This window comes from Syngnathoides biaculeatus, chromosome 17 (assembly GCF_019802595.1).
Source record: "Syngnathoides biaculeatus isolate LvHL_M chromosome 17, ASM1980259v1, whole genome shotgun sequence".
Lineage (NCBI taxonomy): Eukaryota > Metazoa > Chordata > Actinopteri > Syngnathiformes > Syngnathidae > Syngnathoides > Syngnathoides biaculeatus.
The window spans coordinates 3,720,033-3,742,639 of NC_084656.1; the positions used below are offsets into that span (position 1 = coordinate 3,720,033).

The 22,607-nt window shown below is 38.5% G+C and overlaps 1 protein-coding gene across 2 annotated transcripts in view; it reads left to right on the forward strand.

Moving 5' to 3' along the window:
• Positions 1 to 6,693: 6,693 nt before the first annotated feature.
• The window catches only part of lrsam1 (leucine rich repeat and sterile alpha motif containing 1), a 40,912-nt gene continuing 24,998 nt past the window's right edge, over positions 6,694 to 22,607 (forward strand). The window contains exons 1-11 of one of the 2 annotated variants that reach the window (XM_061801630.1): positions 6,694 to 6,993; positions 7,643 to 7,827; positions 12,336 to 12,392; positions 14,291 to 14,335; positions 14,442 to 14,519; positions 18,753 to 18,821; positions 18,929 to 19,013; positions 19,098 to 19,219; positions 19,344 to 19,434; positions 20,200 to 20,309; positions 20,415 to 20,444. In XM_061801630.1, the coding sequence (XP_061657614.1) occupies positions 7,756 to 7,827; positions 12,336 to 12,392; positions 14,291 to 14,335; positions 14,442 to 14,519; positions 18,753 to 18,821; positions 18,929 to 19,013; positions 19,098 to 19,219; positions 19,344 to 19,434; positions 20,200 to 20,309; positions 20,415 to 20,444 (759 nt within the window). In that variant the 5' untranslated portion in view covers positions 6,694 to 6,993; positions 7,643 to 7,755. The remainder of the gene's footprint in view (positions 6,994 to 7,642; positions 7,828 to 12,335; positions 12,393 to 14,290; positions 14,336 to 14,441; positions 14,520 to 18,752; positions 18,822 to 18,928; positions 19,014 to 19,097; positions 19,220 to 19,343; positions 19,435 to 20,199; positions 20,310 to 20,414; positions 20,445 to 22,607) is intronic. The other variant, XM_061801629.1, reaches the window with a different exon arrangement.

Below are 22,607 nucleotides of genomic sequence, written 5' to 3' on the forward strand. Positions count from 1 at the left end.
GTTTATGCAACTAAATTTTAGAGTCTATGCTTTTGAACCTTTAACTTGGTGTTGAACCACTACTTCGACGATTACAATTTTTACTGATATTTAAGCAGTACATATATATATATATACACGAGTATACCTTTGCCACCGCTGTTAGACGATTGACTTTTGTCTACAATGCTGTTAGTTATTTACCTCTATTCTTAGAAGAATCAGTGAGCTGAATGGTAAAGTTTATGAGTCCAGATTTAATTGACGTAAAATGAATGGATTCTAGCGTCAGTGTTGGACACAAGGTAGCACCACTGGCATTCTGTATTTTCCTTTACGACATCACAATGTTTTATTAATGGTGATTTTGGCGAGGAAAAAAATTAAGCACTGTGCTACACGTGGAAAGTGTTGGCCTTACAGTTTTGAGGACCCGGATTCAATCCCAGCCCTCCCTGTGTGGAGTTTGCATGTTTTCCCTGTGCCCGTGTGGGTTTTCTCCAGGCACTCGTTTCCTCCCACTTCCCCAAAATATGCAACATTAATTGGACACTCCAATTGTAGTGATTGGGAGTGCGGCTGTTTGTCTCCATGTGCCCTGCGATTGGCTGGCAACCAGTTGAGAGTGTGCCCTGCCTTCTGCCCATTGACAGCTGGGATAAGCGCCAACACTCCCACGACCCTTGTGAGGATAAGTGGCTCAGAAAATGGATGGATGGATTGATGCAATCGGTGCATCTGTCAAATAAACCATCAGTAGGCCCACTGCAAAATCAATTCAGTGTTCAAAATCAGTTTAATTCATTAGATTACATTTGTCTTGATACAATCACATCAATGTTGACTGGACCCAGAAGCAGGCGGAGAATGTAATGAAGAATGGTTTATTATAATCCAGTTGAGGTTCGGTATTTCTAAGGTGTTCATCACGACAAGGAAAAAGTTTGTGCGTTGATGGCTGGAACAGACAGCATAGAAGGAGCACTGAAGACAAGAACACAACTTACACAATACACACAACACAACTTTCAGTAGTGATGTTACGGTCTGTGTCAAGACTTGGAAGTTTGTGCTAAGTAATCAGCGAAATCCAGGAAAAGTGTAGTTCAGATTGTGCTTTGATGATGTCAGTGATGACGTTCGAACCCTCCTGAAGCACCCACCCTACCACGTGATGGATTCAGAAAATGGGGTGCAAACTGCATGTCATTTAAAATATAAGGCACAGCAAAAGGCATTGGAGTCCACCCGCACAACTTGTTTAATTTGGTTAGGTTAGTGATTTGCAAGTGTTCAAAAGATGGAACCAACAATAAAAAGAACGGGTGGAACGGTGGATCAGCTGGTAAAGCGTTGGCCACACAGTTCTGAGGTCCTGGGTTTGATCCTGGCCCTCCCTGTGTGGAGTTTGCATTTTCTCCCCATGCCTGCATGGGTTTTCTCCAGGTACTCCGGAATTTCCTCCCACATTCCAAAAACATGCAACATTAATTGGACAGTCTAAATTGTCCCTAGGTGTGATTGTGAGTGCGACTTTTGTCAGTGTCCATGTTCCCTGCGATTGGCTGGCAACCAGTTCAGGGTGTACCCTGCCTCCTGCCCATTGACAGCTAAGATAGGCTCCAGCACTCCTCACGAGGATAAGCGGCAAAGAAAATAGATGGATAGAAAAACAAGAACATTTTCTTGTTTGGGAGGAAACAAACTGTGGCATTGCCTGGACAGATCCTTTCAGAAAAGTAAAACTCCTTCATCTACATCACTAGCTGACAGTAAATGCAATAATAATCAAAGTACAGAAATACATGTTAGAATTAAACATAGACAGGAGGACTCACTGCAGTACTAGAGAGAGTAAAGAAATTATTTTCCAAATTTATTCAAAAACTGGCTGTCATTTCCATTTCCTCTCAACGTTCATCTATGCCTTGTGAAAGGATTTATTTTTTCAAAGGAGAAATCCTCAAAAAAAAAAGCAAAACCGCCTTAGTCTTTGCTGTTTGGAGATTTTTTTAAAAAATAAAGACCAATTAAAAAATTGCTGTTAATTCTCGTTATTAAATCACAAGTACTACTACAAGTAACAAAAGTGCATTCCAATTTTAAGACTTTGTTTCACAGTGGTCCTCTCACTTGTTTTGTAGGTGGGAGAGTGTAGAGTAAATGATTTCCATAGAGTAAATGATTTCCTCATGATGTGTCACAGTGAGAGAGAGAGAGAGAGAGAGAGAGAGAGAGAGAGAGAGAGAGAGAGCGAGAGAGAGAGAGAGAGAGAGAAGGCGACGGTGCAATGCGCCTCCTAAGCTCTGAAGGAGGAACTGCAAGGCACGTGTGCTGGAGCCTATGCTAGCTGTCAACGTGCATGGGGCGGGGTACACCCTGAACTGGTTTATCAGCCAATCGCAGGGCACAGACAGACAGACAACAGTCTCATTCACAATCACATTTAGGGGCAACTTAAAGTCTCCAATTAATGAGAAATTAACATGAATATCTTTTTTTTTCATGGGGATTGAGCAAAACCAGAATACCATGTCCCTGTAAACACTTATGAAGTTTGTTGGTTTCTTGAGGTGTAAGAACGACAGCAGCTGTAAACACATGCACTGTTCTCTAAAAGCACTGCAAGGATTTTTGTCTGCAATTAGCCTTTACCTTTAAAACGTTTGATACAGGAGCAGCTGTGCATGGGTAAAGGAAAACTTATAATGTCAATTTATAATAGCAATTGTAAGAAGCACAATTACAACTGAATACACCAACAACCAGGTACTGTAGCTAAATGAATGTACAGTGAAGAACGTAAGTATTTGAACACCCTGCTATATTGCAAGTTCTCCCACTTACAAATCCTGGAGGGGTCTGAAGTTTTCATCATAGGTGCATGTCCACTGTGAGAGAGATAATCTAAAAAGAAGAATCCAGAAATCCCAATATATGATTTTTCAACAATGTATTAGTATGATAAAGCTACAAATAAGTATTTGAACACATCTACCAGCTAGAATTCTGACCCACAAAGACCTATTAATCCACCTTTAAAAGTCCACCTCCACTCCATGTCTTATCCTGAATCAGATGCACCTGTGTGAGGTCGTTAGCTGCATAAAGACACCCGTCCACCCCATACAATCAGTAAGACTCAAACTTGTAACATGGCCAAGACCAAAGAGCTGTCCAAAGACACCAGAGACAAAATTGTACAATTCCACACGGCTGGAAAGGGGTTCGGAGAAATTGCCAAGCAGCTTGGTGAAAAAAGGTCCACTCTTGGAGCAATAATTATAAAATGGAAGAAGCTAAATATGATAGTCAATCTCAATCGGAGTGGAGCCCCATGCAAGATATCCCCTTGTGGGGTCTCAGTGATCCTTAGAAAGGTGAGGAATCAGCCCAGGACTACACGACAGGCCTTGGTCAATGACCTGAAAAGATCTGGGACCACCGTTTCCAAGGTGACTGTTGGTAATACAATAAGACGTCATGGTTTGAAATCATTCATGACACGGAAGGTTCTTTTGCTTAAACCAGCACATGTCAAGGCCTGTCTTAGGTTTGCCAATGACCATTTGTATGATACAGAGGAGTCATGAGTGAAAGTTTTATGGTCAGATGAGACCAAAATGGAACTTTTTGGTCATAATTCTACTAACTGAGTTTGGAGGAAGACGAATGATGAGTTCAATCAGAAGAGCACCATCCCTACTGTGAAGCAAGGGGATGGGTAGCATCATGTTTTGGGGTGTTTTTTTGCACATGAGACAGGATGACTGCATTAAGGAGAGTATCACCGCGGGCATGTATTGTGAGATTTGAGGGAACAACCTCTTTCCCTCAGTCAGAGCATTGAAGATGGGTCGTGGCTGGGTCTTTCAACATGACAATGACCCGAAGCACACAGCCAAGAAAACCAAGAAGTGGCTCCGTAAGAAGCATATGAAGGTTCTGGCGTGGCCTAACCAGTCTCAAACCCTAACCCTAACAGAAAATCTTTGGAGGGATCTGATCTGATCTAGAGAAGATCTGTGTGGAGGAGTGGGACAAAATCCCTCCTGCAGTGTGTCCAAACCTGGTGAACAACTACAGGAAACGTTTGACCTCTGTAATTGCAAACAAAGGCTATTTTACCAAATATTAATATTGGTTTTCTCAGGTGTTCTAATATTTATATGCAGCTGTATCACACAAATAAATCATTAAAAAATCATACATTGTGGTTTCTGGATTTTTCTCTTTAGATTCTGTCTCTCATAGTGGACATCCACCTACAATGAAAAATGATTTCTAAGCGGGAGAACTTGCAATATAGCAGGGTGTTCAAATACTTATTTTCTTCACTGTATGTCATTGACCAGTCCTGACAAAAAATTCTGACTCTGGCCGGTTCGAGACCAAGACAAGACCACTAATTTGAGAATCGAGTCCGAGACAAGATCAAGATATACAAAATTTGGTCTGAAGTGTTACAAAACAATTGTTGAACTAATAATAAACCCTGAATTGGTCGCCAGCATAAAAATTCAAACAATCCAGACAGCACAGTGGTGCAGCTGCAAAGCATTGGCCTCAAAGTTCTGAGGACGCGGGTTGAAACTCAGCCCTCTCTTCGTGGAGTTTGCATGATCTCCCCGTGCCTGTGTGGGTTTCCTCCGGGCACTCCGTTTTCCTCCTACATCACAAAAACATGCAACATTAATTGGACACTCTAAATTTCCCCTGGGTGTGATTGTGACTGCGGCTATTTGTCTCGATGTGCCCTGGCAACCAGTTCCGGGTGTACCCCTATACCTTAAGCCTGGGATAACCTCCAGCACTCCTGTGAACCCTTGGGAGGATAAGTGGCTCAGAAAATGGATGGATGGATAAATCTTAAATTGCTTTTCATACGCTCTTGATGACCACCTCACGTATTACATCTAAGAGGAAGAATACATTTTAGGTTTGGGTATAATTTTGTTGATATGTCTACTTTCTATTTGGTAAAACATTTGCTTCATCACATACATGCACTTCTCCTTGTCTTGACCGTTTAGAATAGCAATAAACGTGCGCTCTTGAACAAAAAGTCTTAACATTACCACTAATTTGAAACCCTGTGACTTACAACCTTGTTACTGCGGTTAGAGTAATACTCAAATAAGTATACCGATAAAATCTATTTAATTGTAAAGTGTTTATTCCTGCCTATCGTTACGTGAGTGGTTATCACACCTGCCTCACAGTTCTGAAGTTATGATTGGAATCCAATAAACGGCCATAAAGTGTTCAGGCGTGGCTAGTGTTTCAAGTATAAGTAAAGGGGGACCTCTAGTGGATAAACTATTCATCGTTTGTCTTTGGACTCATAAATAATTACTGTAGTTCAGGGCTATCAACCAGCCCACCAGGGAGTGCAATCCGATCTGTTCGAATGAAGAAAAACGCCCCCCCCCCAAGAAAGTAACTGTATTTCCCCCCACTTGAAGTCGCACTGAGGACCTGACATTAATACGCCTGTGAGGGCGAAAAGATGCTAAAGCTAAAAGTTTCAGGAACAAATTAAGCATAAACATACCACCTACAAAATGCCACCATTTGCCCTGTGAAAAATATAGTTCCGTTACAATGATGACCTACTGTAGAAATATTTCAAGAGATTGAATGCAGCAAAATATCAATCAACAGCTTCAGTTCAAAAGAACTAGCTAGGTTTGGTGGAACCCTTTGTAATTTATTTTCAAGCACTACCACTACTTGTACTGCATTTTTATGTGCATATTTGTTAGGTGGGTGGAGAACTGCATGCTCTTTCTGAATAGTTGCTGCTTTAGTTTGTATGTTGTGCTGAGTTTATTTTTTGTTTGATCTGTAAATTGCATATAAAAAAATCCCCGAATCACCACAATACGTAAAAAAAAAAAAAAATCACACCAAATTATTTGCAATTATTTGCTCCAAAACAATGGGGGCAAGCAATATGAAATTGTGGTGAACGGAAAGACATTTTATAGCGATATGTTGTAATTATATTTCATACTACAGAAATATAATGTACTGTGCATTAAAAAATGTTGAGTAGAGGGGATCACCTCACTCGATAAATCCAGGTAAAAAATTTGGACTGTTTGAATATGATCAGCCAAAGCGTGGCTCCAAATACCCCTATGATGGTCCCTGGTCGCCTTTTTTTAACCTCCTGAAGAGGAAACTGAAGGCAGAAATTCACAGAAAAACAAGAACTGAAAGAAGCTGCAGTAAAGGCTTGGAAAAGCATTTCTAATGAAGAACGTAACAGTCTGTTGAAGTCAATGGGTTGCATACTTGATGTGCTTCTTGCAAGTAAGCAAAGCAAAGCAAAAGCAAAGCAAATTTATTTGTATAGCGCATTTCATACACAACGTAACTCAATGTGCTTTACATGATTAAAGGCATTTGAAAACAAAAAAGTAAGGGTTTAATTCACCAAATATTACAGCAAATTTTATTCACTTTAAGTTAATTTAACAAATTCCTGTTCGAATGCTTTTGCTCACTTGAAAGTGGGTGGCTTCAAACTAAAGGTACTCTATCCCGAGTTGATCAACACATCTAGATGTACATACCATGAATTGAAAGTTGGAATTCTGAACTTTTGTCTCATGTTAATCTTTTCATCTAAAACCCAAGTCTTCAGAATACAAGAACCCGACGTGTGCTGTCGGTTTTCCAACATACTGACCAATAGTGGGCAGCAACGTGCCATTCCATTGTGTGGTCTCACAAAATCTGAGAACGAAATAGAATCTTGGTTTGTTTGACAGCATCATCGTTCGAACGCACGGGACGGAGAACAATTTATTAAGGGGTTGTTGTAAAACTGATATTCATGTCTAGAAAGTGTCTATTCAAGTTTGGGAAGTAAACGAGTAATAGTGAAGGAATTGTCAGTGGACAATCACATTTCGCTCAAGTGTTCAACTGATTGTTGATGTGGAAACGGTCAGTTTGAATTCAAGAAAGAAACATCCACCTAGCACGAGTGGGAAGTTACTCATAGTGAGTATGAAACAGAATTTTACGTTCATTCCGGGCTTAGTGTTCGTAATAGTCCAAGTTAGGCGTGTTAAAGCTAGCTAATGACACGACTTAACAGTGTGTGGAAAATGTAAGTGTGTTGTGTAAGGAGACAAAACATACTAATGATCCCCATGTTGCTTTAAAAGCAACTAAATTAGTTGTAATTTATATATTAATTGTTTATGTTTGACCATTCGGGAATTCGCGTCGCTTGTTTTGAAAAAACGACCCACCCACATTGCCGATGAAATAGGTCTGGCCTTAGAAGACGTTGAATCAGTCTGTCGCTCGGATAAGCTTTGATTTTTCCCCCCTCTCCAGAATAATCACGAAAAGTATTTATTTATCTTTTCCAGTTTATAAAATTTATCCACAAAGATTACTTCTTATACAGATGGCAAACGGGTGATGCTCTTTGTGAACCCTATGAGTAGACACTTAAAGACACACCCTTCCATTATCAAATTACTGCTACAGGAACATGACGTAAGGGATAAATCTAGGAAAAGATGGTCATATTTATTATATTACAGCAAATAGACTATTCAAGGACGAGAATCAATCACTTGCCATGACAACTGAGCTCATTTTTTGTTGTTGTTTTAAAGTACCTTTTTTTATGATACAGGGAGTGCCTTGAGTGCTTTCCATACTGGTGCATCAGCCTTTCAAGTGGCTCTTGTTGAAGACGACTGAGGTAAAAACCCAATTGGCCTGGCTAACAACACAACCGGGGACAAGATGCCTCTGTTTTTCCGAAAGAAGAAACCCAGTGATGATTCCAAGAAGAGACTTGAATATCAGCTGTGTCGGGTAAAATAAAAGGCAAATTAGTGTATGTTAGAGCAGTGATTCCCAAACAGCGTGCCATTAGTGTGCCATGAGCGCTCTTCAGGTATACTGTGGGAAATTATCCAATTTTATGTAATTGCTAAAAAAAAACCCCATTTATTCCAAGAAATAATGTATCTTTATTCATCTATTTATGCCAGTGAAACACAATCACAGACAGAACAAAAAAATCCTCTTCAATTAGATGGCAGGAAGTACATACAGTAATTAATGGATCCATTTTTTGTGACATTTACTTTTGTTGGTGTGCCGTGGGATTTTTCAATTCTAAAATATGTGCCTTGGCTCTAAAAAGGTTGGAAATCACTGTGTTAGAGTATGTGTCAGCTATTTTACATTCACTACATCAAAACAGTTTGTAATACAGAATGTCATTTACATTTAGGCCTAAAAAATGACACATTTTTTAAATTTGACCTTTGTATATAACAAAGGGTAGGGTATTTGGTTTGAAATAAAATAATAATATTGTGATGGAAGCATAAACGTCAAATACATTTTTTTCAAGCTAAGATTTTACAGCCATATAATGCAAAGTACCAACAGTGACACCAGACAGTTTTTGCACTCCTTCATGTGTTTCACATTTTTCTATGTTAGACTAATTCTAATGTGGCTTTGAATATAGTTTTCTTTGGAAAAAAATCTACATGAAATATCTCATAATGACAAAGTAATAGAAGATCTTAAGACATTTGTGTGATTTTTTTTAAAAAGGTATACATTCATACATAATAGCTACATAAGTATTCACACCATTTGCTACAACACTCAAATTTAAAATAAGGTGTATTGGATTTACAGTGATCATCCTTGAGTTTCTACAATTCAGTCAACCTCTTGTAAAGTCACGTGATTAAACATAATTTTAAATGTCACACACCTGTCTCTAAAAGCTCTGAATTGACAGTGAATAGCAGCAAGGGATGAAGTCTAAGGAACTGTCTGCAGACCTCCTAGATCACAATGTGTGAAGGCTCAAGCCTGGGGAAGGATACTAAAGAATTTCAGCAGCATTGGAGGTCTCACAAAGCACCGTGGTGTCAGTTATTCCAAAATGGAAGAATTTTGGAACCACCAGGTCCCATTCTAGCGCTCGCTGTCAGACCAAACCAATGATGTAGAGTAAAAACTAGACTGCGCACTCTGCATCCATTATGGACGCCGACATTGTCAATAGGTTCTGACTTCCAGTCAGGGCAAAAAGCATAGTAAACGTACACACATTGTTATGGAAAACGATGTGATAAATTTAAATACTTGGGATGTTTTGGATCCCAAGAGACATTAATATAATCTAAACATTTGCAGCATGCCTAGGAAGGTTTAAAGGATACATTGACACATACAGTACATATGGAATAGGAGGTACAGACCCGAGTAATATTCCCCATGCCAAACATGTCAACTGCCACGCCCACCTCTCGTCTTAGTGTAGCAGGCATTTCAATTGATATATTCCACAGATGACAAGGAATTTTTCGGACACTTTTTGTACAAGAGGATGAACAATCTCGGAAATGTTATCAATAAAATCCACACACATATACACACTGTTAACTGTTCCTGCTCCGGTCACGTGACCGTGGTCGGGAGATGCAGGGGAGACGTCTTCTCCTGGGCCGAGGTTGTCCTCCTCGGGGTTAACTCCTTTCTCGCGTCCAAACCACCTCCAAAGCTCAATGGCGGGAGTAGTAATAACACAGAGCCTCGATTCACTGCTATATCCACTTTATTGGCTCTTAGCACACAACATGCATACACAGTCCGTCTCACCTACACAGTACACACGCCCACCTGCAGTGACCCCGCCATCACAACACCCGCAACAATACATATTCAGTTGATACCCTTTAATAGAGATTATTCTCTATGAACTTGAAATGTAACCTTTAGTGCACACTTCCACTCATTTATACACATATGGAGATATGTTTGTAACATAATTTATATTCAACAGTATACAACCTGCGATACATAATAATTGTGATAAACTCTGATGCGGAAATATATATCAGTGACTGTGATACACAAGAATTGTGATCAGGCTGTGATATATGCCTGTGATAGTGAAATATCAGTGACTGTGATACAAAATAATTGAGATGAAGCTAAGATATACGTACACCTGTGACACAGAAATATATCAGTGATAGAAGCCTTTTATACACCTAGATTTAATACTTCAAACACATCTGCACTGTAGTGATATATTTCCACATTCATAATTATAATAATTAATTATTAAGGTTAAACTGAAACACACTTACCGGCGAAAAGTTACTTCTTTGCGACCACCTGCACGGTTTTGACAGCCAGCAGCGCAATAAAAATTAACCATATTGACACCAAAAAAGCTAAGCCTAACGTATTTCAATTAAATTGGATGTTATTATGTTTCACAATGTACAATTGTGAGGATGTCAAAGGATGTCAACTTTTACGTGAAATAGTACCCAAAGCAATGTTTTGCCCTGACCGGTCGTTGAAGCCGAATTACCACATCAAAGAGGTCTCTGCGCAGTCTAGATTTTATTCTGCATCATTGGACCAAACTGAGCAACTGGGGAACCGGGCCTTCGTCAGAGAGGTGAACAAGAACCCTGTGGTCACTAAGGCAGACCTCCAGAATTCTCTTGCAGTTAGAGGAGAACAATCCAGAAGGTCAGCCATTGCTAACACAATCTACATATCAGGCCTTTGTATCGTCGAGTGGCCAGGCGGAAGGCACTTCTCGGTAAAAGGCACATGGCAACCATTTTGGAGTTTGCATAAAGGCACCTTAAGGATTCTCAGTCCTGCAGAAACAAAATTATCAGATCTGATGAAATAGAACTTTTTGGACTGAATTGCAAGTGCCATATCTGGAGAAGAAGAGGCACTGCTCATCACCTGGTTAACACCATCCATGTGAAGCATGGTGGTGGCAGCATCATGCTGTGGGACTGTGTTTTTGCTGTAGGGACTGGGCTAGTCCTCTAAGAGGGTAAGATGACAGCTCCCAAATACTCATACCAATACCTCATTGGATGTATGGCACATTTCCCAAACTGTGTTGACACTGTGCTAAAACTGTGTTTTTTTTTTTGTGAATGGCGACATCTGGTAGATTTTAAAAGTTATTACATGCAACTTCATTAAAGACTGGAAACAGATTAGACACAGTTATATTTTAGTTGTGTCGTCCCCGAATCAGATAGCTCCAGAGCTCGAAACAGCTGATAAATGCAATAAGTTTGCCTGTTACTTTTGTGAAAAAATACAATCTATCAGGTTAAATACGAGAGTCATTCAATCAATAAGGTGATTTTTTTGGTATAAGGACTGCTAATACAGATAACTTACTTTAAAAAAAAATCAACATAGTCTCCCAGCACTGTCACACACTTTTCCCATGTTTGCACAAACTTCCATATTCCCTCACCGGAAAAATCTTTGGACTGATGTCTCAGCCAGTCGCTCATAAGACTTTTGACTTCGTCACTTTCAAACTTCGTGCCTCTCATGAATGCTTTCAAGGGACCAAACAGGTGAAAGTCTGAAGAGGCAAGGTCTGGGCTATAAGGGGGATCCGGAAATAGCTCCCAGCCTAGCTCGTTGATGATCTGCACCGTTTCGGCTGCTGTCTGAGGCATTGTGTTGTCATGATGCAACATGACTCCTTCTCACTGATGACACCTGCGTTTGTTCTTAATGTCTTTCTTGACCTGCCTCAGCAGTTCATAGTATTCGGCACTGTTCACAGTGTTTCCTTTCTCAAGGAATGAAATGGTGATTGGGCCTTGCATATCCCCAAAAACGGTGAGCATCACCTTTCTTGTGGACTGCTGGTACTTGAACTTCTTCACTGCAGAGCCTGCATGCTTCCACTCATTGGACTGCTGTTGGGACTTAGGTTCATAGTGCGAAAGCCATGTCTCGTCACATGTGACTACTTTCTTCAGAAACTCAGCACCATCTTTCTCATAGTGGGAGAGACACTGCTAGAGCAACATGACCCTCCGCTGTTTGTGCGCTACAGTAAGCATCTTTGGCCCCTACCGGTATCTGACCTTCAAGTAGCCAAGATGATCATGGACAATTTTGTTTCTTGTCCGTACCCACTGGATAATCAAACCAGCATTAGAATAAGCCTGTAAAAGCACAATGTGGAAAAAGTGAAGGAGTGTGAATACTTTCTAGTGGTACTGTAGATTTCCGGGGTCTTAGTCATATATTGATTTGCCTTAAATGAAATAAACGTTTTAATATTTGGATTAAAATCCTCTGCAGTCAGTGAGATTCATTCCTGGAGATGTTTTTGACTTCATTTGTGGTAGCATGTAAATATAAAACCTTATTGTCTGTAAAATAGTTCTGAACCCAAGTGTACATGACAATTTCCTTGTAAGTGTCTGTTTATAAAATCTGTTTTTACATTAAAAACAAATCTGAAATTGATGCAAAACATACTAACTGCTATTCCACAGGCAAAGGAAGCAGGTGCTGAGGACATCCTGGACATCTCGTCTTGTGAGCTTTCTGAGGTCGGTGTTTAGTATTTTACTGTGTGCTCAATTTTAATAAACCTATGCACCCAGATAGTATAGTATAAAGATCAGATACAACAAACACAAGTGAAGTTCTAAAGCATTACATTAAGAATGGTGCAGTATAATTTGCACTGAACTTCACCAATACAAGCCTCCCTGTATATATCGTGTATGCAGATCACAACACTAAGTCAAAGGAGGAATATTGCTCAGAAGTAGCTACTACATAATTGTTACTACTGACTACTGATATACTGAGGCAAAAAAGTATTTAGTCAGCCACCAGTCCTGCAAGTTCTCTCACTTAAATAGAAGAGAAAGATCTGTAATTTTTATCAGAGGTGTACCTCACCGGAGAGACAAAATGAGAAAGAAAATCCAGGAAAACACATTGTCTGATTTTAAAACAATTTATTTGCATTTTATGGTGGACAATAAGTATTTGTTCAGTCACAAAAGTTCATCTCAAGAGTCTGTTACAAACCCTTAGTTGGCAATGACAGAGGGCAAATGTTTTCCCCAAGTCTTAACAAGGTTTTCACATGCTGTTGCTGTTTTTTTTTTTTTGGCCCATTCTGCCATTGAGATCTCCTTCAAAACTTTTACTCGCTCTAAAAATGTTCTCTGGGGTTGAGATCTGGAAACTGGCTACAGGACCTTGAAATTACTCTTTTCTTTAGTTCACTGTAACTATAAACCAAACACTAAAGATGTGAAAATCCAATTCAATCTGGGTAGATGAAGTGAAATGTCATTCATTTATTCATTGATTTTCTGAGCCACTTATCTTCATGAGGGTCGCAGGAGTGCTGGAGCCTATATATATAAACTATCAAGTGGCAGGAGGCAAGCTACACCCTGAACTGGTTGCCAGCCGATCGCAGGGCACATGGAGACAGACAACAGTCACATTTACAATCACACCCTGGGGGCAATTTAGAGTCTCCAATTCATGCATGTTTTTGGGATGTGGGAGGAAACCAGAGTGCCCGGAGAAAATCGACACCGAAATGGGGAGAACATGCAAACGCCACAGCGGCGGGGTTGGGATTTGAACCCCATTCCTCAGAGCTGAGAGGCCAATGCTGTAACCAGTTGGGTCAATTTTCTGCCTAGTGATATGTCAAGTAAATGTAATTTGTTTTATGTATTGTATGAATAAATTCAAGTAACACCAAAATCACCATCTAAAATTCTAGGTTTTCTCAAAGATTTAAAGTACTATAAAAAAAATCATGCAGTGTTGCACTGTCTCATACAATAAGCTTTATACTTTGCAGATCGGTATCCTGATTGATTGACGTTTTTGCCCATAATTTCATAGTTCCAAGTGGATAGTCACTTTAAAATTTGGTTTTCTTAGATGGCATCTAAAGTTTACATCTTCTAGCTCAACGTTTTAATTAGAACACTGCAGAAAGTGAATATCTATTAGTGTTACCATTATCTATGATTTATGTCGTTGTGGAGGTTTATTCAGCATTTATTGTGGACATGTCATGCTGAGCAGAAATCCTGGACATTGGTCTAAAAATATGTTTAAAAGTTACCAAGTCAATTTTCAACTTGACAGCCATCACAAAACTTTCCCAATGGGGTCATCTAAAAAACAAAATAAGTTCTCAGCTTATAACCAAATCTAAAAGCTGAAGGAATTTATCAACACTGGCCTAAATATTGTATGTATGAACTGTGATCGTTTCACTATCTGGTGATCGTGGTTTGCCTGCTTAGAAAGACTGTACAATACCTGCCCAGTGTTTGACAAAATAATTTCCAGTACAATAATATTTATGCAGAGATGCATAAATCAGAGATTTCTTGATGTCAATGAAGAGCAAAACATTCAACATTTCAACATCAATTGAAAACACCTATCTGCTGTTGCACAGGTTCCTTCAAGTGCCTTTTCGATTTGCAAAATTCTCCAGAAGAAGGTAAGACCATGACAAAGAGTGGAAAGCAAAAGAATACTCACAATGTATTTTCTGTATGCCTAGCTAGTCCTTAACTGTTAACATTTCTCGTGTTGTTCGTCCACAGGTACTGATACTGCACAGCAATGATCTCAAATCGCTGCTTCCCAAAGGAAGTGACATTCTCTCCCTTGGCAGTCTAAAGGTACAGTCACCCAGCCACACAAATATTCCAGTGCTGGGATGAATCTAATTCTTTTTATTATAGCAATAAACCTAAATATATCAATAAACCTTTGTGTGTTTGCTCTTTAGGTTTCCTCGAGAATAGGAAAAAAAAGCCCACTTTGGTTACTGAAATAATTAGAAACTTATAAAACTACAAAAAATTTATTTTACTGAAAATTACCCAATGAAAATCAGTACATTGGTCTTAAATTGTGAATCGACAAAAGCATTAAAAAAATTATCTAGGCTAAGACAAAACTGTGATTCTGATGATTCTTATTCTGATTCTGGTACTCCTAGAAAAGTCTGATCGTTTTAACTTGAATGATATATTAAACTAAGATGTCTTGTAATTAGCATCACAAGTATTTTCAAAATTGTCATGAGCCAGTCTGCCTGTTTAAAGGGAGACTGTGTTGTAATGTGATTGGTCTGTATAACAATGAAAATTGATCAGTGAAAATGAAGGTGATTCTTGCCTCAAGACATTAGAAAGAAAATTATAGAGAATCATGTACTGTAAATGATAAAGTCCAAGATCGTTCGAGCAATGTGAAGTTTTTTTGACTACAGTTTTACGAATATATATTGAGGTGCACAAGCAATATTACTGGCTGCCTGGTGCAACAAAAGGACTTCCTCTTCCTGGTAGGGCGCGCTATTATCAACAGCACCATCGCGTACATGCGCACCTCATTTGCCACCGCAATGTACACCGCTGTGTCTGGCCTCCATGTACAGTAGTGTCAGGAACAGAAACAGCGTTTTTGATGTCACTCTACAAGTTCTCAATTGGATTAATGTCATGGGATTTGGCTGGCCACTCCTTTGTTGGTTTGGAACCTAGACATTGCATGTTTACTGGTGTGTTTGGGGTCATTGTCTTGTTGAAACACCCATTTCAAGGGCATGTCCTCTTCAGCATAAGCCAACATGACCTCTTTTAAGTATTTTGACAAATGCAAACCAAATCCATGAACCCTCGAATGCGATAAAGAGGCCCAACACGATAGTAAGAGAAACATGCCCATGTCGTAATGCTTGCACCACAAAGCTTCACTTTCTTAACTACACGGATAGTGCAGTACACTGTTTGCTTAGCCACTTATTTAATTGATAGAGCATCAACAAACAATCTCCAAATTGTACAAGTGGGAGAGGTTCGCTTATAAAAACCTCAGCATTCAAACATTGCACTTTTATTTGGAGATCAGCGAAATTGCGCCTCAGTATTTCTGCAGATTGTCTCTAATGAGAGATTTCACAGTTGGGTGCTGATTAGTGATTTAACATTTTTTTTCAAGAGATATCAGACACTGTGTCATTGGTAAAACACAGTACTTCGGTGGTGTTCTCACTGAAAAAACATTTCAGATACTTGACAGGTCCATCACCAAATATTTACATTTGGGTTCCTAGTTTTATCTCGTTTGATTTCATTTCATACCTTTCAGTGGAAGACCATTCTTGGGCTGGGTCTAGTTATAGTTGAATTTGTAAGTCTAATGTCAATGTTTTGCATTGACTCAACTCCATCCATCCATCCATCCATCCATCCATCCATCCATCCATCCATCCATCCATCCATCCATCCATCCATCCATCCATCCATCCATCCATCCATCCATCCATCCATCCATCCATCCATCCATCCATCGGATCTTTTACTGAGCCCCAGTTTACTGACACAAGGCAGCACACATTTCTCTCCAGAATGCCTTGATCGTTTTGAATTTGTATCGCCTCTTGAACAGATTCAAGATGTGCCTTGCAGAGCTCTGAAGTAACTTTTGCAGTAATAGCATTGACAGCACTTCTTCAGTTGGTGCTGTCAGTTGGTCGCACCAGCACATAATTGCGTCACACCATATTTGAGGCATATCCACAGCATACCGTAGTATCTGAAAGTTTTCTGGGGGTTTCTCCATTCAGTATATTCTTGATGTGGTAAAATGCTTGCTTTATTAGGTTAAGGTCTGCTGATTGACCTTCCACTTGTCAGTGTGTATGGGGTCATTGTCTTGTTGCATGGTCAAGATCCCGCATCTTATGATTAGTTTGGTTGCCTTTTTTCTATAAAGTCCCAGACAAAATGGTTTTGTACATGTCAGATGTCATTCTGCTGCTATGATCGTGAGTCACGATCATGACCCAAAACACAGCTAAAAACATGAATGAGAACAAGACTGTCTATTGTTCTTTGTTCTTGTTTGTTTGTTGTTTGTACTTCTTCTCTGTATTAAACATGAATTTCGTATCAGTGCTGCACCAACTGGCGGAGACAAATTCCTTGTTTGTTGTTACATACATGGCCATTAAAACTTATTCTGATTCTGAGTGGCAGAGAACAATACAGTGGGCTATTCAGAAGTGTCCTTCGTTGAGCCCTGATCTACTGTAAATCCTATGGAACAGAGGTGTCAAACTCATTTTTCTCGCAGGCCTTGTTGTTCCAGTTTCCCTCAGTGGGCAGTTATTACTGTGGAACAAAAATATTTAATCATCTCATCATATTTACATCATCAACTTATGAACTAGTTTTGGAACCAGAAATCTTGGGTAATGTGTTTTTCAACTATTCACATTTGGTAGCACATAAAAGCTTTTAATATCTGAACTTGTATCATTTATGATATATGACAATTTAAAATTTTGGTACAATTTTTACAAGAATCATGGAAATTTACACTCTGGATTTGGCTTCGCAGGCCACATAAAATTATGGGGCGGGCCAGATCCGGCCACCGGGCCTTGAGTTTGACACCTGTGCTATAGTACATCTTTTGAAGGAGCTGAAACATGCTGTCTAGAGAAAGCACTCTTCAAACTCAAGACAATTGGAGTAGTTTGCTCATGAAGAGGGGGCCCAAATACCTGCTGAGTGTTGCAGAAACCTCATAGAAGTTACATAAACCATTTGTTTGCAGGGATTGGCTTAAAAGGTGTAAAAAAATATTAAGTCAACTTTATTGTCGTAAGGCCCGTTTCATTACATTATTTCTTTTAATTACTCTGTTGAACCATTGTTTTTCATGAGTTAATTTTCAGTGAACACTTATTCATCATTACTTTTGTCAGTTTCAAGTTATTTCAGTCACCGTTTTGGGGTTTTGTCTGGATAAATTGAGACAACATCAATGCAATATTTTAATCATGATTTGTTCAATGCATACATAAATCTTTGATCAGTTTAGTTTAGTTTTTTTTCTTTGTTTTTCACAAGTTCTGTAATTGCTAATTTCCCCTTTTTCCATTCTGTTTTTCCCCATCTTATTGTGCTGCAGTTGACAATTATCTTGTGCATATTCATTTAAAAACAACAAAAAATTATTATTAGAAAACCACCTCTAGTATATAAATCAAATATATAGATACTACTGTATCTATTTTGCTGAAAAAGGTCATGTTCAGAAACTGGCTTCTTTATTCAAAATACTGCCATGTACAGTAAATGTAATAAAATGATAAAATACAGTCATCAAATAGGTACACATTAAAAATGCTGTCATGCGCATATTGAGATTACAAAAAATTAAATAAATGACAGAATTACATTTTCAAAAATTCTTCTAATAATACCAATAAAATACAGAGCTCCGCTTTAAGTATTTATAAATCTCCATATACTCATTATTATACCATAGAATCCTATCAAACCGTATTGGTGACATATTTGGAATGTTATAACTGTAATTTCCAGTGTGCTCTCTAGTTATAGTCCAGGAGTAAAACAATATGGATTGAGATTTCAGACAGTTTGTGTAGAATTTGCATTTGCTATCCAAATGAAAATTAAGATGTGGCTCTTATCCTGATGACGTTGAGTGTTATGCTGATCCATAATTTAAATAAATTGCTGTTTTTAGTTTGGATAAGAAGTGTTTTACAAAGATGATGAATGAGAAAAAATAATAAGAAACAGTGCAATTAATCATATTTTCAATTATCATTTTGACCTTACATGATTGCAAATGCAGACAACTGCATCATGTTACAAAATGATCATTCTCATAATGTACACGTATGCTTTTCATCAGACTGCAGGAATATTATTGATTTTGATCCTGGGGTCTCACACAGAACACGACATCTAATACTAATACTTAGTCTCACCCTTAAATCACAGGCTTAAAGTGAATTTAATTTTTCTGCTTTCTCTATAAAGTTTCCTGACCAAGCAAACTATTTCTCCCTCTTTCTTCCACTCAAGGTTTTGGATTTGCATGATAATAAGCTTCATTCACTTCCAGAAAACATCGGGAAGCTGACATCTCTGCAGGTAGAGCTATTTTGAACTTTTGAAAATAAACATTATTTACTTTGAATATTGTTACTTTCTTATTACTATTTTACTTACTTACTATATTGTGTTTTTTTTTTTTTTAGATTTTGAATGTGGAGAAGAATCGTTTAAAGGTCCTTCCGGAATCCATTGGGAATCTTGGGCTACTGCAGACACTCAATTTGAAAGGTCAATTTTACTCCTCGTTTGTTGTGTATTGTGTTGTTTCTCAATGTCACGTTGAATTTACTGTGGCGATTCCCATTGTTTTAGGCAACTGTCTTGGTGAACTACCATCGACAATTAGCTCTCTGTCCAGTTTACGTACCCTGGATGTGAGTGACAACCTCATAGTCCAGATTCCCAAAAGCTTTGCTTATATCCGCACACTGGAGGTAGGCGTTTACCCTGGAAATTTGCTACACACCATAGCTCAGAAAAGATAAATAAATAAAGATCACAAAACAATTTCTCAGAGCAAGCGTGTGTGTCTCTGTGTGCGCACATTTACTGTGACAGAACTTCATAGTAGATGCAGCTTCAATGACCTATCCTCCTGCATCTGTATGTGTGGAAGGTACAGCGACAATTCAGCAATTCCTGTGCAGTGGTGAGTATATTTTACTTTATCACCACAAAATATATCCTTTTTTTCATTGCTCTTTATACCTCTATTTGTAAAATCTTTTTAAACATTTTTTTTTACTTCAGAAGCTAGTAACAGGATGACCCATGTTGCCCAATATTTATAATTATATAAAATTTTCAATATTCAATATTTCAATTTTCAAAAGGGTGTTTGTGTTTCATTCCTTTTCCTCTTCTGGTTTCTCATATAAGCCATTTACTAAAGACATTTTAATCTGGTATTGTAATTTTTTTAGGAGAGGAACTGGAACTATAACTTCTGTTTGCATAAATATTGCACTGCCCCAAAGTAACTTGACCATCAACATCTGAGTTGTTTTGAATGCACAATAGTGGAAATCAAAATATGATGTATAATCTGTTCACGGGTGAAATTGTTAGCCATTTCAAATCATTTATTACAGCCAAGGAATATTTTGATATTCAGGTTACTCACGTACAGTACAAAATTAAATTAGCCACTCATTGCTGTACTATATGGACATTCATTTTAAGATGATTCATCATAGCACCCCCTTAGACAATAGTGGAAATCAAAATATGATGTATAATCTGTTCACGGGTGAAATTGTTCGCCATTTCAAATCATTTATTACAGGCAAGGAATATTTTGATATTCAGGTTACTCACGTACTGTACAAAATTAAATTAGCCACTCATTGCTGTACTATATGGACATTCATTTTAAGATGATTCATCATAGTTTTGAATTTATTTTTTTCCCCAGAGCTGGGAGAAGAGTACTGCCCTCCATCCCAGTATCTCCTGCCAGTTCTGGAATGTGACGGTGGCAAACAAAACTCTGACTGTGTGGATGGTGTGGATGAGGCCTGGCAGGTAGTTGACACCCTGTACTGTGGTAAAACTCGTTACACCTGATTGTCATCAATTATAAGTGTATCTTGTTCAATTGGTATATTGAATGTTTCTTTTTTGTTCTAGAATAAATTCAGTGACTATGAGAAGAGAAAGGTATGCATTCTCCCCTTCAAAATTGAGATTTTTTGCTCTCTGAAATAAAGCTGCAGCTGTAATCAAGTAGCGCAATGTACAGTTCATCTTGTAGTACCACATTTGCTATAATTAGTTGTGCTACAAACATTCAACTCAGCAATTTCTTGAACTTCCAATGACCTTTTTGACAAATTTACATCAGGTTTCCTTGACAAATTTACATCAGGTTTCCAAACTCATCACAGCAAAGAATCTGCTCTTATCAAAGTGTTAAATGATATAAGGTTGAATACTGACTCAGAAAGGTGTCAATTCTGGTCTTGTCGGATCTCAGTGTGGCTTCTGATATGGTAGATCATAATGTACTGTTGAACAGGTTAGTAATTTGTGTAGGACTCAATGGAATAGTCCTTAAACAGTTCATATAAAGTGTCTTGTGAAAGTATTCGGCCTCCTTGAACTTTTCAACCCTTCGCCACATTTCACACTTCCAATATAAAGATATAAAATTAGATTTTTTTGTCAAGAATCAACAAGTGTGACACAGTTGTGAAATGGAATGAAATTTATTGGCTATTTTAAACTTAAAAAAAAAAAAGCCTGAAAAGTGGGCTGTCCAATGTTATTTGCCCCCCTTCCATTAATACTTTCTAGTGCCACTTTTGCTGCAATTACAGCTGCAAGTCACTTGATGTGTCTCTATCAGTTTTGCACATCGAGAGACTGAAATTCTTGCCCATTCTTTCTTAAAAAACAGCTCGAACTCAGTGAGGTTGGTTGGCGAGCGTTTGCGAACAGTCTCCAGCTCTGCCCTCAGATTCTTGATTGGATTCAGGTCTGGACTTTGACTTGGCCATTCTAACACTTGGATACATTTATTTGTGAACCATTCCATTTTCGACCTCAGCACAGACCTCAGCTGTAGATCTCTGCAGTTCATCCAGAGTGATAATTGGCCTCTTGGCTGCATCTCTGATCAGTCTTCTTCTTGTTCGAGGTGAAAGTTTAGAGGGACAGCCGGGTCTTGGTAGTCCGATACTCCTTACATTTCAATATGATTGCTTGCACAGTGCTTCTTGAGATGTATAAAGCTTGAGAAATCGTTTTGTATCCAAATCTGCCTTTAAACTTTTCCACAACAGTATGTCTGACCTGCCTGGTGTGCTCCTTGGTATTCATGATGCTCTCTGCACTTTTAACAGAACCCTGAGACTATCACAGAGGAGGTGCATTTATACGGAGACTTGATTACACACAGGTGGATTCTATTTATCATCATCAGTCAACATTGGATCATTCAGAGATTTATTTGTTAAAAAAAAATAAAATATCCAATAAATTTCATTCCACTTTGTGATTGTGTCTCACTTGTTGTTGATTCTTGACAAAAAATTTAATGTTATATCTTTATGTTTGAAGCGTAAAATGTGGCGAAAGGTTGAAAAGTTCAAAGGGGTCAAATACTTTCACAAGGCACTGTATATATATATATATATATATATATATATATACACATTTTCTGAGCCGCTTATCCTCATGAGTGTCGTGGGAGTGCTGCTGTCATTGGGTAGGAGGCAGTGTACAGCCTGAAGTGGTTGCCAGTCAATCGTGACACGGTGGTTCTGAATACAGTATATGAAAAATATGCTTATGCAATATAAATCCACTGTGGCTCTGAGATCAACAGACTCAGGTCAAGTCACCAATGGTGTAGTGGTACACAAGCTTGACTTTGGTGCGGGGAGTGTGAGTTCAATTTTCCCTCAGTGGCGGTGTCGATATGTCCCTTGCAACTGACTGACACACTCAGGTGAAATAGTGGACCACAGCAGCCAAACCAAGCATGGTGAAACAGCATTTGGCTATTATGCTGCACACAAATGGAGTTGCCAACAGAAGTAATGTTAACTCCAGATTCCAGGTTCAATTCTTTTTTCTCCTGCTTTTTAGATTTTTTTTTTAAATATTGCTTGCACTGTATTTTAATTGTACTTTATTTTTTCCTCGGTTTTAAGTGTTAATAAGATGTTTTTAAATGCTTTTAATCATGTAAATCACATAGCATTAAGTTGCGTATGAAATGCACTGTATAAATCAATTTGGTTTCCTTTGCTTCTGTTTTAGTTTTATACTATTCGTGTTCCTATGCCTGTTTCTGTTTCTTACCAGCCTATATTTATA